Consider the following 15855-nt stretch of genomic DNA (forward strand, 5'->3'; position numbering starts at 1 on the left):
AGAGATGAGAACCTCGGTGAATACCAGCGAACCTTGTATTTAGAAGTTATTTTCCTGTAACAAATTGTTTTTTTTTCTCCCCGAAACCCTCAGTAGGCTACGCTTACTTACCCTAGGCCTACTATAATGAAGGCTGGTTCGTGTTTAGTTTTTTAATCCAGGCGATTTTATGATATCGTTACATTTTACATGTATTTATTATTTTTGTTGAAAAAAAATAAAAAAATAGATGGCTTGTTTTTCGTTTAGAAACATTTATTAAAACCAAAGTTATTAGGATTCACTGTCCTGGTTTTATGGTGAGAACGTCCATGACGCGCATGCAACGCGACTTCTGGAGAATGAGATCTGTGAGATGCCTCCAATGTGTTTATAAACCATTATATTTGGGAGCTGTGTTAGGGGGAGTGGACGTTCTGCCATTCTCTTTATATTGGATCTTTGTCCAGCTGCTGTGAAAACCTTCCACAGTCTGCGTTGTTTTAATATTATGCGCCCGAAGGGAAGCAATTATGGTGCCTGTAAGTGCATTCAGACATTGTTTCGTTTAGTTTAGAATTTGATTCGAATTATTCGCTCTCTTTTTTTGTGAATTTAATCTTGCTTAAGTGACAACATCTGGCATGTCCATGCTCAGCCATAATGCTATTTACAGTAGGACTAGCCCCTGTATCCGTGAGAATGCTATGTATATATTTCAACATTAAAGCCATGCATTTACTTAGAACAATGTGGACTGCAAACAGGTTCAAGTTAACATATTTAGCAAAGATGGGATAGGTCTACATTTTGTTATTTTGTTTCTGTAAACTGTTTAACAAACTATAACAGACTAACATTGGAGTTAAAGTTGATTCCAAAGGAAATACATAAAATATCATAAAAACAGAAATTGAAGCAACCACATATTTAGCCATGGAGAACGCTCTGATTGGCCAGTGAGGGGCCAAGACTAGACACACCCACAACTTGTTTATTCATCATAACCCAGCCCCTTTCGCGCCAACGCCAGCAACTGCGCCGATAATTGTGCTTGTGAAAATAGCCCACACGAACCCAACGCCCAGCGTTTAGATGGACCATTGCCTTAGGGTTTGTATAGCCCAGACTGTACATACATACTGACAGGAAAAAAGCCAGAACCCGAGATGGGCAAAAGGACTGACCTCACTCTATTGCAGAATGACAGTGAAAGTAATACACCAGGATTTTGGTGTAGATCACCTCTCCTTTTCCTCCTCTCCTCTCCTCATCTCCTCCTCCTCTCCCCTCTCCTCCTCCTCTCCCCTCTCCTCCTACTCTCCCCTCTTCTCCACTCTCCTCCTCCTGTCTGTCTCCTCTCCACTCCTCCTCCTCTCCCCTCTCCTCCTCCTCTCCCCTCTTCTCCCCTCTCCTCCTCCTCTCCCCTCTCCTCCTCCTCTCCCTTCTCCTTCTCCTCCTCCTCTCCCCTCTCCTCCTCCTCTCCCCTCTCCTCCTCTTCTCCCCTCACCTCCTCCTCTCCCCTCTTCTCCCCTCTCCTCCTCCTCTCCTCCTCCTCTCCCCTCTCCTCCTCCTCTCCCTTTTCCTTCTCCTCCTACTCTCCCCTCTCCTCCCCCTCTCCTACTCCTGTCTGTCTCCTCTCCACTACTCCTCCTCTCCCCTCTTCTCCCCTCTCCGTCTCCTCTCCTCCTCCTCTCCCTTCTCCTCCTCCTCCTCTCCCCTCTCCTCCTCCTCTCCCCGCTCCTCCTCCTCTCCCCTCTCCTTTCATCCCGTCTCCTCCTCTCCCCTCTCCTCTCCCCTCCTCTCCTCTCTTCCTCCCCTGTCCTGCTGTGAAATGCTTGGCTTGACTGAGGGATGGGGACCCTGGAAGAGCAAGGGCCCTTAACAGATGAGCTTCTATAAAACCCTTCTACTTATACAGAGAACACATGCCCACAAAACGCCATGCACCACAGTGTGTGTGTGTGTTTGTGTGTGTGTGTGTGTGTGTGTGTGTGTGCATATGTATCCGCAGCCTTCATGGTAACCTCACCCCACTATTTACAGTTCCAGCCATGGGTGTCAGTGGTTCTGGAGGAGGAGAAATGGAGCTAGCTTTTGTTGATGCCAGTCACCTTCATAATGTGTGGCAGTTGAGCATTAATCATATTAATATCGCTCTGGTTGATTGGTGATTGTTCTAAACTAAACTGGTCATTTCATGTGGTCATAGGTTCCACTGTTGATGTGGAAACAGCATTAGAGTGTGTCTTCAAAATACTGTTTGTGTATTTCTGACCCTGTTTTTAATGAGCTGTGCTACATCAAACAACAGCAACTTCTGTTGGTATGGCAATAAAGTTTGGAATCTTTAATCTTGAATAACATGCATGGTTATTACTTCTAAGAACATAATTCAAAAGTATCTAAAGTAAGTTTATGGTTTGTTCTACCAGGTGGTGTTGTATTATGTTAGTGTGATAGAATGCATTTAGAACCACTCTCACATTCACTATCAATGTTTGATCAACACAAATAATAATAATAATAATATGCCATTTAGCAGACGCTTTTATCCAAAGCGACTTACAGTCATGCGTGCATACATTTTTTTTGTGTGTATGGGTGGTCCCGGGGATCGAACCCACTACCTTGGCGTTACAAGCGCCGTGCTCTACCAGCTGAGCTACAGAGGACCACAAATTAAATGAACTGAGTGGCATTATGTGGGCCTGCAACAGAGACAGGAGAAAGGGCCTGTCTGAAATAGAACCTATGAGCCCTGGTCAAAAGTAGTGCACTACATAGGGAAATAGGGTGCCATTTTGGAGGCATTCAATGTTTTGGAACAAAGATAATGAAGTGAATTGCTGTGTGGAGGCTCAGAGGAGAAGAGGAGGAGAGGCTGAGAGGAGGGGGCTGAGAGGAGGAAGGAGGGGCTGAGAAGAGGAGAGGAGGAGGGGCTGAGAGGAGGAGAGGAGGAGGGGCTGAGAGGAGGAGAGGAGGAGGGGCTGAGAGGAGGAGAGGAGGAGGGGCTGAGAGGAGGAGAGGAAGAGGAGGGGCTGAGAGGAGGAGAGGAGGAGATGCTGAGAGGAGGAGGGGAGGAGCGCCTGAGAGGAGGAGGGGAGGAGAGGCTGAGAGGAGGAGGGGAGGAGAGGCTGAGAGGAGGAGAGGCTGAGAGGAGGAGGGGAGGAGAGGCTGAGAGGAGGGGGCTGAGAGGAGGAAGGAGGGGCTGAGAGGAGGAGAGGAGGAGGGGCTGAGAGGAGGAGAGGAAGAGGAGGGGCTGAGAGGAGGAAGAAGGAGGAGGGGCTGAGAGGAGGAGAGGAGGAGAGTCTGACAGGCTGAGAGGAGGAGATGCTGAGAGGAGGAGGGGAGGAGCGCCTGAGAGGAGGAGGGGAGGAGAGGCTGAGAGGAGGAGGGGAGGAGAGGCTGAGAGGAGGAGAGGCTGAGAGGAGGAGGGGAGGAGAGGCTGAGAGGAGGAGAGGCTGAGAGGAGGAGGGGAGGAGAGGCTGAGAAGAGGAGAGGCTGAGAGGAGGAGGGGAGGAGAGGCTGAGAGGAGGAGAGGAGGAGGAGGAGGGGAGGAGAGGCTGAGAGGAGGAGAGAGGCACTTTTATGATCTGCACCTGTTCTATAAATGACTGGTGATGAACCCAACCTAGGTTGACTTTTAAAAGGGCGCCTTCTAGTGGGATGAATGAGACTTGCTGATGTGTAGAACGGGACCAGCCTGGAATCCACTTCGAATGCAAGTTCCCTTCACTAATGTGAAGTGAAATTAAACAACAGTCGAATGGAGCGTGGTTTCAGTGTGAATTCCAGGCTAAAATATTTTCAGAACCATTTCATCCTACTACTCACAAAACACTGAGAACTGTTGGTTAAAAAGACAAGGTGTTTAATGTAGAAATCAATTGTATATATCAATAAAATCCTAACTAAGTCCCACTAGAACACTCATACAGGGTCTTTGCTCAGACTAGCTGGCTCAGTTCTCTACATCACTACCAACCCAGTTTCCTATAACAACTAGAGGTCTCTGGAAAGTCATTCGTTATTTCTCATAAATCTATATTTTATAGATTTAACAATTGGCAGTATAAACCCTTATCTCACACACTATTACATTCAGATACTCCGGAAGTGGCATGTAATCAGGGGATGTTTCCCAAATGGTACCCTATTCCCTATATAGTGCACTACTTTTGACCAGATCCATGCACTACTTTTGAATAGGGTGCCATTTGGGACACAACAAGGGTGTTGGATCAATTCTGCCTCAAGTTCAGTTGATTCATAAAACGAATAGAAAGATCCAACTAAGGTATTGAAAAATCCCACATAGACGATAAAGAACCAAATGAAACTCCTGAAATTCACTCACATTTTCTGAACTGACAGACCTCAATCCTGTCGCTTCTAATAGTGAATGAGATTCGTTGAACGGAGGCTTGTTTCTGGGTTTACCGTTAGAAGGACTGCGACGGCATATTCACCAAGTTTAGATTGACCCTGAGTGGGCTCCAATTTATAGTGGGAAATAAGGTAGTTTTATAATGCAGTAAGATCATGTCATTATCCTATCATACACAGAAGGAACATTCTGATATGTACTGCAACGGAATCCTTCCCAGCTGTGGTGTCAATCATACTTTCAAATGATTAACGTAGTGGCTTCCTCAAGCACATTCAATGGAGAACCTCAAAGACAGGGCCCTTGTAGTGGTGTGTGTGTGTGTGTGTGTGTGTGTGTGTGTGTGTGTGTTTGTGTGTGTGTGTGTGTGTGTGTGTGTTTGTGTGTGTGTGTGTGTGTTTGTGTGTGTGTGTGTGTGTGTGTGTGTGTGTGTGTGTGTGTGTGTGTGTATGTAGGCTCTCTTATGTGTGTGTGTGTGTGTGTGTGTGTGTGTGTGTGTGTGTGTGTGTGTTGTGTGTGTGTGTGTGTGTGTGTGTGTGTGTGTGTGTGTGTCCTGTCCTGTCCTCTACAGATAAAGTGCAGTAATCAGAACCCTATAGGCCATAGAGCTGGTGGTGACCAGACCGGTGAGGAAGGCCAGAGCTCTGCTGGGCTGGGGCAGGGGGAGGAGATAGGCCACGGTGTGGCAGAGCCTGGAACCAACAAACACCCGGAAGTGGAGCAGAGCAGCGGAGAGGTCTGGCCCCGTCAGGGTATACAGCAGGCCAATCACTACGAACGGAATGATGTTCTCCAGGTCGTTCTGGTGGCATCTGGGGGGAACGAGAGAGAAGAGAGAGTTCAGATCCGTATATCAAAATATTTGGATAATTAAAAATGTCGAAATGAATTACATTAAAAGCAGTACTTCTAACACCTACTTCCTGTCATAGTTACAGCAGTTGTACGTCAGCGTGAACCACAGAGCTGTGTTGAAATGATATTTCTATGGGGCTACCTTCGTACTCTCTCCACATCAGGATCCACCCTGACCATCTTCTTCTTGTCCTCTGTGGAGGAGGTCAGACTGGTGTTCTCCTGGTTAGCAAATGCCTGAAAGGAGGTGGAAGCATGGAGGGGACATGTTTTTTTTGCTTGTTTCATTTACACCTCAGCTCTGTCAGGCCAGGGAGGGTCAAGGGTCATCTGTTCAACACACTTCTCAGCTCCTCTGTTCTATTCCATTCATGAAATTGAATTTTAAATTCACTTGGAATTATGCTTTTTTTTATTCAAACCGTTTTTTGAAGTGGTTTTGTTAGTAGCCCTTTCCTGCAGTCAATGGCCAAAAGCGCCCTCTAGTGGTCATGTGGGTGGAACGTCATTCATATTCTTCATAATTTCATAATTAATCAAGATGATTTCAGAAAACCTGATTGAAAATCCTATGTTTCTATGTCAAACAGTTCTGTTATATTTCAGTCTTCTGTGATGTATATAAAGTGTAATATTTGGGATGCAAACTCAAAATTGAATACATTTCAACTCTATATCTGACCTGGTACAGGTGTCTTCTTTTTGTTAAGCCCATAACCATGTGTTTGAGGTGTATACTTTTGTTTCAAAGTAGATTTGTTTAAGACTACCAGAGAATCACTCTGTGTGGCCCTGATTTAGCCCACTGCAGTACAATTAAAGAAAAAACGTTTAAGGTGTTTTCTGTGTATAAGCTATAAATATGCATGTTACAAGCTCTAGGTTTTGTGTACCTTTCTGGTGAGTCTGAAGTATCCAGTCATGGGAGACATCAGCATCATCTTGAGGACGATGATAGTGGCATAGGTAGAGAAGGCCAGGAACACCTCACTGTCTATCATATGAGTTAGCTCTGCCATGTCTGTTCTGTTGAGTCCCTCTAGACAACAGACAACATACCTCAGTGATGACACGGTTCAGGTTTGATTGAACTTCAAGTGGATTTGAAAATGGTTTTACATTTCGACTTCAAAAAATGTTCTATAAAAAAAAAAAATTGTAATTGATAAACACGCGAAGTAAGTCTGATCATTGATCTAATTGTAATAAGACATTAATAAACCTAATGCATGTAGACATTTATTGAGTTAAGACAACCCTTATTTTTGTTATTTTCTGGGGTGCTATTGCAGAATTTTGGAGAGCAGTGTTCAATCCAACACTTTATGTTTCCAATCTTTGTAATGTATGTGACATTTTTACTGTGACACATCTGTTTCTGTGGTAGCTGACACAGATGCAATTTGCCCAAAAGAAAGATAATACTTTGCCCGCGGGGGGCCAGTATGAAAAAAATTAAAATGTATGCACTCACTAACTGTAAGTCGCTCTGGATAAGAGTGTCTGCTAAATGACTAAAATGTAAAATGTAAATACTATGATAAATTAAATGAATGCATTGTATTGTGACACAATGTCTCCCATGCACATTTTATAAACTGTGCAGCCCTGGGTACGTGCAGCCACAGCGTTAGTGCATTTAGATAGCCTACCGACATTACGTAAAATAGCCAACTTTTTTCTTCAAAGAACGATGCAACTTTAACCACTGTAACGGTTACATTTCAATTATCTACACATGCGCTACAATAATATTCCGCTGATGGCGTTCGCATAGGTTATTTGAGTTGAGCAAATAGTTTCCTACCTTTTCCAGAACTTCGTCTTTGGCTTTGAATCGCCCCAGTGAAAAGTACCAGCCTGCGATACTGTGCCTATGTGGGCGGTTTGTTCGTGCAGTTTCAGAACCGGAGGCGAATATTTGGAATTCCGCCAGGTCTGCGCCTCAACGGAAAAATGTGTCCACTTCCTCCAATGGCTTTTTTATGTTACGGTTGATTGTCTGATGAACACATTTTCATCTACAACATCTATGTATATTCGTTCTACAAACAAATACCATGAGACATGTAATTATAGAATTTTTTTGTTTATTTACAGGGGAAAGCATGGAAATTACTATCACTGAATGGCGTAGAAAATGCAATGGACAAAGTAAACCAATTAGTAGGGTTACAAATATGTAGCCAAGTAAACATATCATATAGTTCTAAAAGCCTCATTAAAAAAATAATAATACAGAATTAGATCAAGTAAGGTCATATTCATTAGCCAATTAGCAAAATATCTCTGGTATTAATAGCCGACTTCATAGGCCTTTATTAATTCAGCTCAGAGAACAACAAATTTCCCCCATCTTTAATTCAACTTTAATTCCCAAACCCTAATTGAATAATTTATAAACATTAGATAATCACATCAGTGCAAAAATGTCTAAGATATCAAATTAGTGTTTGCTGTCACTCAGACAACCAGACAGACCGGTCTGAAGAGCAGTGTGTCAGACATTTTTTTGAATTATGTGTGTATTGTTTTGTATTTTTATTGCTGAGTAGTACTGCACTGTTGGACCTAGAGAAACACAATCATTTCGCTGCACCTGCGATAACATTTGCAAATCTGTGTACGTGACCAATAAAGCGTGATGTGGGTAAACTAGGCAGACACATGCACCATCAGATACTGAGCTGCACATTATTTAGTTTAGGGCTCCATTCAATCCGTATCGCCGAAGTTCAGCGCTGTAGCGTGCTTGAAATTTAAAGGTAATTTTCCGATAGAGAAGATATATGCAGCGTTTACCGTGAATGCAGTAGCCACGGGAACATTGCCATTCAATTACTATTGCGCTGTAGCACTGAACTTCCGTGAAACGGATTGAATCGAGCTCTAATTTTAGTTTAATGAATTTTGCTGATATTATAATTTTTTGCACAGATACAATTCAGTGCTGAGTTCAAAACAAAACGTGCAGGGAATGTCAAGTTAGTCTAGTGATACAACCGAACCAATAGAATAGTCCCAGAAGTGCAATCTCCATGTTCAATCAAGCACTGTCGAGTATTTAACATTATGTAGCCTATTTGACCCACATCTGCTAAATGTGTGGAGAGTCCCGAAGACTATTTTAGGCAATCTGAAAACGTTTAATCAATCAATCTGGATTAATTGATTGATCGCCTCTTCAGAGGTGGGCTGTGCTTAGCACCCTGTATGCCATGGAGAAGGTAGCGCCCATGCCAACCATCCAAGCCAGAGCTCTGCTGGGCTGAGGCAGGGGGACGACGTAGGCCACGGTGTGGCAGAGCCTGGAACCAACAAACACCCGGAAGTGGAGCAGAGCAGTGGAGAGGTCTGGCCCCGTCAGGGTATACAGCAGGCCAATCACTACGAACGGAATTATGTTCTCCAGGTCGTTCTGGTGGCATCTGGGGAATGTGAGAAGAGACCGTAAGAAGAATACTACTAGGAAAAACTTGCTGTCCGAAGTACTAACAATGACTAGAATATGACAGGATAGAATAATCACGTTAAAGATCATAGATACATTCAGCTTCATCTCAAGTTATAAAATGAATGTAACTAAATCAGCCTTACTGCCTCCCAAGACTCCAACTCTACTTATAGAATCCCAACCGCTTCCCGTTTTAAATATTTGGGAATAGATATATTTCCTTTCTTAGACAAAACCATTGCCAGAAACTTTAACAGAATGCTCAAATAAATTCAATCTGACCTCAGTAGATTGAACAATATCCCAGATGCTTTAACCGGCAGAATATTTATTGTCAAAATGTATATATTGCCACGGCTGAATTTCTGTAGTTCAATGCTTCCCATGTCTCCCCTTTTTGGCTATCGGGATAAAATTCATAGTGCGGTTAAAACATTTACAGTATATGGCAAGGTAAACGATCCCGGATAAAAATTAATACATTTACAAAGAGGGAAAGCTGTATGAGAACTATCCTTATCAAACTTTAAATGGTATTTCTAGGCACTAGCATTTCGCCCCATCCTAAACTGGTTTAGACATGATTCTTCCACCCCCCGTCTGAGTATAGAGAGAAATAGAGGTGGTCTTCACTGATATGTCCCTTAAACAATGTAATATGGTGTCTCCTATTGCCCTGGAAGAGGTGGTCTCCACTGATATGTCCCTTAAACAATGTAATATGGTGTCTCCTATTGCCCTGGAAGAGGTGGTCTCCACTGATATGTCCCTTAAACAATGTAATATGGTGTCTCCTATTGCCCTGGAAGAGGTGGTCTCCACTGATATGTCCCTTAAACAATGTAATATGGTGTCTCCTATTGCCCTGGAAGAGGTGGTCTCCACTAATATGTCCCTTAAACAATGTAATATGGTGTCTCCTACTGCCCTGGAAGAGGTGGTCTCCACTGATATATCCCTTAAACAATATAATATGGTGTCTCCTACTGCCCTGGAAGAGGTGGTCTCCACTGATATGTCCCTTAAACAATGTAATATGGTGTCTCCTATTGCCCTGGAAGAGGTGGTCTCCACTGATATGTCCCTTAAACAATGTAATATGGTGTCTCCTATTGCCCTGGAAGAGGTGGTCTCCACTGATATATCCCTTAAACAATGTAATATGGTGTCTCTCCTATTGCCCTGGAAGAGGTGGTCTCCACTGATATATCCCTTAAACAATGTAATATGGTGTCTCCTATTGCCCTGGAAGAGGTGGTCTCCACTGATATGTCCCTTAAACAATGTAATATGGTGTCTCCTATTGCCCTGGAAGAGGTGGTCTCCACTGATATGTCCCTTAAACAATGTAATATGGTGTCTCCTATTGCCCTGGAAGAGGTGGTCTCCACTGATATGTCCCTTAAACAATGTAATATGGTGTCTCCTATTGCCCTGGAAGAGGTGGTCTCCACTGATATGTCCCTTAAACAATGTAATATGGTGTCTCCTATTGCCCTGGAAGAGGTGGTCTCCACTGATATATCCCTTAAACAATGTAATATGGTGTCTCTCCTATTGCCCTGGAAGAGGTGGTCTCCACTGATATGTCCCTTAAACAATGTAATATGGTGTCTCCTATTGCCCTGGAAGAGGTGGTCTCCACTGATATGTCCCTTAAACAATGTAATATGGCGTCTCCTATTGCCCTGGAAGAGGTGGTCTCCACTGATATGTCCCTTAAACAATGTAATATGGTGTCTCCTATTGCCCTGGAAGAGGTGGTCTCCACTGATATGTCCCTTAAACAATGTAATATGGTGTCTCCTATTGCCCTGGAAGAGGTGGTCTCCACTGATATGTCCCTTAAACAATGTAATATGGTGTCTCCTATTGCCCTGGAAGAGGTGGTCTCCACTGATATGTCCCTTAAACAATGTAATATGGTGTCTCCTATTGCCCTGGAAGAGGTGGTCTCCACTGATATGTCCCTTAAACAATGTAATATGGTGTCTCCTATTGCCCTGGAAGAGGTGGTCTCCACTGATATGTCCCTTAAACAATGTAATATGGTGTCTCCTACTGCCCTGGAAGAGGTGGTCTCCACTGATATATCCCTTAAACAATATAATATGGTGTCTCCTACTGCCCTGGAAGAGGTGGTCTCCACTGATATGTCCCTTAAACAATGTAATATGGTGTCTCCTATTGCCCTGGAAGAGGTGGTCTCCACTGATATGTCCCTTAAACAATGTAATATGGTGTCTCCTATTGCCCTGGAAGAGGTGGTCTCCACTGATATATCCCTTAAACAATGTAATATGGTGTCTCTCCTATTGCCCTGGAAGAGGTGGTCTCCACTGATATATCCCTTAAACAATGTAATATGGTGTCTCCTATTGCCCTGGAAGAGGTGGTCTCCACTGATATGTCCCTTAAACAATGTAATATGGTGTCTCCTATTGCCCTGGAAGAGGTGGTCTCCACTGATATATCCCTTAAACAATGTAATATGGTGTCTCCTATTGCCCTGGAAGAGGTGGTCTCCACTGATATGTCCCTTAAACAATGTAATATGGTGTCTCCTATTGCCCTGGAAGAGGTGGTCTCCACTGATATGTCCCTTAAACAATGTAATATGGTGTCTCCTATTGCCCTGGAAGAGGTGGTCTCCACTGATATGTCCCTTAAACAATGTAATATGGTGTCTCCTATTGCCCTGGAAGAGGTGGTCTCCACTGATATGTCCCTTAAACAATGTAATATGGTGTCTCCTATTGCCCTGGAAGAGGTGGTCTCCACTGATATATCCCTTAAACAATGTAATATGGTGTCTCCTATTGCCCTGGAAGAGGTGGTCTCCACTGATATATCCCTTAAACAATGTCAGCTACGCTTTGGTCCTATTACTGCTCACACAATTTCTATTTGGTGCAAAACTGAAAAACAATTTATTTGGGAAACCAAATGTCGTGCCCATACTTCAATATTTCACGATGATGCCTTGCGATCTGGAGGGCGGCTTTTTGCATCCCCCCAATGGTCCCAATGTGGAATCCGTACCCTTGGCGATATCATGGACACTAATGGTTTTGAGAACATTCCGAGATTTTGAAAGAAACATACACATTACCTTTTTCTATATTTACAATTTAGGTCAGACATACTGGCCTATGGAGTCCCTTTGGAAACCCAACTACCGAACCATCCAATGATGGGATTCATAAATACATTATCTGGGCTTCGTAAAGGACTCATCTCTTTTGAACAACTTTTTTTTAAAGATCATATTCTTAGTTAGCCATTAAAAAAGTATGGCCAACAGATCTAATATAAACTGAACAACCCTTTAACTGGAACAGAATATTGGAAAATATGACCTTGGCATCCCGTAATCCAAAACCATCAATTTATACATGTTACATTTGTTCACAGATAGTATTTAACACCAAGGAAATGTTTTATCATGAAATTGGCCCCAACTCCCAACTGTTCACTGTGTGCCCTAAATCAGGTAGACACATTCCTTCATATGATGTGGGAGTGCCCTGCAGTTAAATGCTTCCGGGGCAAAGTTACAAAATTAATTTTGAAAAGCATGAATTTAAATATTCAGTGCTTTGCATCTATTATGTTACTTAACGATGACAGACCCTTGAATCTCTCAGTTAATCCGAGAATATAACTGTTGGCAGGCAGATGGCTCTAAAATGGCAACCACCTCACTCATGGTTTCTGGGTGGGAGGGTGGATTGGGACTGAGGGGGGGGAAAGGTCGGGGTTATCTTTGTATGCATATATTTGATTGTTTTTGTACCTGTAACCCCCCCTCTGAAAAATAGTTGTCACAAAAAATAATAGAATAGAATGAAAGTATTTAATAACTGTAAGTCTAGGGTGGGCCTCTATAAGTCTAGGGTGGGCCTCTATAAGTCTAGGCTGGCCTCTATAAGTCTAGGGGGGCCTCTATAAGTCTAGGGGGGCCTCTATAAGTCTAGGGGGGGCCTCTATAAGTCTAGGGGGCCTCTATAAGTCTAGGGGGGCCTCTATAAGTCTAGGGGTCTCTGTAAGTCTAGGGGTCTCTGTAAGTCTAGGGGTCTCTGTAAGTCTAGGGGGGACTCTATAAGTCTAGGGGGGCCTCTATAAGTCTAGGGGGCCTCTGTAAGTCAAGGGGGTCTCTGTAAGTCTAGGGTGGGCCTCTATAAGTCTAGGGTGGGCCTCTATAAGTCTAGGGTGGGCCTACCTTCTCACACGTTCCACATCCGGGTCAACTCTCAGCATCTTCTTCTTCTCCTCTGGAGTCTTAGCCATCCCTGTGTCTTCCATGTTGGCAAAACACTGCGGAAGGAGAGACACGTTTACATCATACAGGTTATATAACACTGTGGAGGGAGAGACACGTTTACATCATACAGGCTATATAACACTGTGGAGGGAGAGACACGTTTACATCATACAGGCTATATAACACTGTGGAGGGAGAGACACGTTTACATCATACAGGTTATATAACACTGTGGAGGGAGAGACACGTTCACATCATACAGGCTATATAACACTGTGGAGGGAGAGACACGTTTACATCATACAGGTTATATAACACTGTGGAGGGAGAGACACGTTTACATCATACAGGCTATATAACACTGTGGAGGGAGAGACACGTTCACATCATACAGGTTATATAACACTGTGGAGGGAGAGACACGTTTACATCATACAGGTTATATAACACTGTGGAGGGAGAGACACGTTCACATCATACAGGCTATATAACACTGTGGAGGGAGAGACACGTTTACATCATACAGGTTATATAACACTGTGGAGGGAGAGACACGTTTACATCATACAGGTTATATAACACTGTGGAGGGAGAGACACGTTCACATCATACAGGCTATATAACACTGTGGAGGGAGAGACACGTTTACATCATACAGGTTATATAACACTGTGGAGGGAGAGACACGTTTACATCACACAGGCTATATAACACTGTGGAGGGAGAGACACGTTTACATCATACAGGCTATATAACACTGTGGAGGGAGAGACATGTTTACATCATACAGGTTATATAACACTGTGGAGGGAGAGACACGTTCACATCATACAGGTTATATAACGCTGTGGAGGGAGAGACAGGTTTACATCATACAGGTTATATAACACTGTGGAGGGAGAGACAGGTTTACATCATACAGGCTATATAACACTGTGGAGGGAGAGGCACGTTTACATCATACAGGCTATATAACACTGTGGAGGGAGAGACACGTTTACATCATACAGGTTATATAACACTGTGGAGGGAGAGACACGTTTACATCACAGAGTTCACTTACAGGTCACATATCCCAACCTATTATAACAAAGGTTTACCTTGTCAACATTCAAGTTCCTAAAATATAACTTTGCTGCATAGATCTATGAGACATTATTATGAGAGAGGATGCTAAAGGTCCCCAGGTTTAGGCACACAGTACTTACATGTCAGTAACTTCATTTATGTTCATCTGACTACAATTACCACATCCCCCATACCTTTCTGGTGAAGCGGAAGTACGCCGTCATGGGAGACATCAGCATCATCTTGAGGACGACGACAGTGGCATAGGTAGAGAAGGCCAGGAACACCTCGCTGTCGATCACGGAGGACATTTCCTTCATCTTGGTGTCACTCTGCATGACCAACATGGGGACAATGGTAAACAGCACTGGGCTTTCTGATCTTTATAGGTACAGTCTGAATGGTGCATGCCAATGTTTACAGAAGTTACCATGCATATTGAACATACATTTAATTCCATTGAAACCACCAACATGCTGGGCCCAGACACACAACACAGTGTGATTCACATACTGACATATAACAATGAAAATTACTGGTGCATAGGCTAGCATCTATAAGCACAGCGGCTGTTATGGTATCTGTAGTCTGTCTGGTGCATAGGCTAGCATCTATAAGCACAGCAGCTGTTATTGTATCTATGCAAGTTTTGCCTGTCAGTGTCAACAACAGCATTAATTAATACACCATCTGTTTGAATGATATGCTACTGTAAGTTATTTATCTTCTGTTTGAATGATATGCTACTGTAAGTTAATTATGTTCTGTTTGAATGATATGCTACTGTAAGTTAATTATGTTATGTTTGAATGATATCCTACTGTAAGTTAATTATGTTCTGTTTGAATGATATTCTACTGTAAGTTAATTATGTTCTGTTTGAATGATATGCTACTGTAAGTTAATTATGTTCTGTTTGAATGATATTCTACTGTAAGTTACTTATGTTACTGTATTCAGTTTACGGCCCTCATCACTATCATAGTAGCGCAGCAGTGGTTTTATCGTTCAAATGTAACCGTCACATATGAGGTCAGATAAGTAGCCTACCAAGTAGAAAAAACATAATGGCGCCGAGCAACAGCCCTAAAACAAAACACTTTGTTTCGCGCAGTTACCAAAACATGTTTACTGGTGCGCCCCGCCCCTGCTGCACCCTCCCGGGCTGCAGATTACACACAGACAACCGTGGATCAACTTTGATAAGTGGAGGAAAACATAATTCTTACCCGTCTGGAGCGGTCCTTCTCTCTGTAATCAGGAGTAGAAGTGTATCTGACGTAGTGGGTTTCACAGAGCAGAGATCGTTCGAGACTTCAGAGGGAGGCGCAAAGGGACACTTGGACCGAGGCCACGTGTGGTGTTGCGCAATTGAGGGCAGGTTGAACGGACACAGATTCCACCACCAATGGGAAAAACATTGTTAAATTGTTACGCAGCAATTTTTATGGTGTATATACCCTCACGAAAACAGATTGCAGTCAGAGTGCACTGTAGTATTACTGTAGTTAGAGTGTAGTATAACTGCAGTACACTGTAGTATAACTGTAGTTAGAGTGTAGTATAATTGCAGTAATGCTGAAAATACTTCGTCCAAAAGAACACTGTTTTTTTTTTTTACTGCAGTAATTTTGCAGTGTAACTGCAGTTACAGTGCAGTACTTGGGGACAGTTGTATAATGATGAGTTGTTGATGTAACCAAACCAGGTTTCAAATCAAATTATTCTGCAATTACTGAGTCCAAAATACCACAGTCTACTGCAGTCACTGCACTTTTACTGCAAAAAACTGCAATCTTTTTCTGTAAGGGGTAAGATCGTTTTTAGCAAGGAACTGCAGTATGC

At 43.1% G+C, this 15855-nt stretch overlaps 2 protein-coding genes across 2 annotated transcripts; both read right to left on the reverse strand.

The window, feature by feature from the left end:
• Positions 1-4919: 4919 nt before the first annotated feature.
• On the reverse strand, positions 4920-7110 carry LOC311124348 (microsomal glutathione S-transferase 1-like). The gene is made up of 4 exons (XM_084198508.1): positions 7032-7110; positions 6118-6263; positions 5367-5461; positions 4920-5181 (listed from the first exon to the last, which is right to left on the reverse strand). Exons 2-4 carry the CDS (start codon positions 6241-6243, stop codon positions 4935-4937), a joined length of 468 nt encoding a protein of 155 aa, XP_084054634.1. The 5' UTR covers positions 6244-6263; positions 7032-7110; the 3' UTR covers positions 4920-4934.
• A 341-nt stretch (positions 7111-7451) lies between these two features.
• On the reverse strand, positions 7452-15367 carry LOC311124347 (microsomal glutathione S-transferase 1-like). The gene is made up of 4 exons (XM_084198507.1): positions 15240-15367; positions 14205-14342; positions 12901-12995; positions 7452-8652 (listed from the first exon to the last, which is right to left on the reverse strand). Exons 2-4 carry the CDS (start codon positions 14328-14330, stop codon positions 8409-8411), a joined length of 465 nt encoding a protein of 154 aa, XP_084054633.1. The 5' UTR covers positions 14331-14342; positions 15240-15367; the 3' UTR covers positions 7452-8408.
• Positions 15368-15855: the final 488 nt, after the last annotated feature.

Source organism: Coregonus lavaretus (genome assembly GCF_964263955.1).
Source record: "Coregonus lavaretus genome assembly, contig: HAP1_SCAFFOLD_8135, whole genome shotgun sequence".
NCBI lineage: Eukaryota > Metazoa > Chordata > Actinopteri > Salmoniformes > Salmonidae > Coregonus > Coregonus lavaretus.

Coding starts and splice junctions, on each gene's coding strand:
- LOC311124348 (XM_084198508.1), bottom strand. CDS start 6,243: ATGGCAGAGCTAACTCATATGATAGACAGTGAGGTGTTCCTGGCCTTC. Junction 5,462..6,117: donor ACTTCAGACTCACCAGAAAG/GTACACAAAACC, acceptor ACCTCCTTTCAG/GCATTTGCTAACCAGGAGAA. Junction 5,182..5,366: donor GATGTGGAGAGAGTACGAAG/GTAGCCCCATAG, acceptor CGTTCCCCCCAG/ATGCCACCAGAACGACCTGG.
- LOC311124347 (XM_084198507.1), bottom strand. CDS start 14,330: ATGAAGGAAATGTCCTCCGTGATCGACAGCGAGGTGTTCCTGGCCTTC. Junction 12,996..14,204: donor ACTTCCGCTTCACCAGAAAG/GTATGGGGGATG, acceptor CTCCTTCCGCAG/TGTTTTGCCAACATGGAAGA. Junction 8,653..12,900: donor GATGTGGAACGTGTGAGAAG/GTAGGCCCACCC, acceptor CACATTCCCCAG/ATGCCACCAGAACGACCTGG.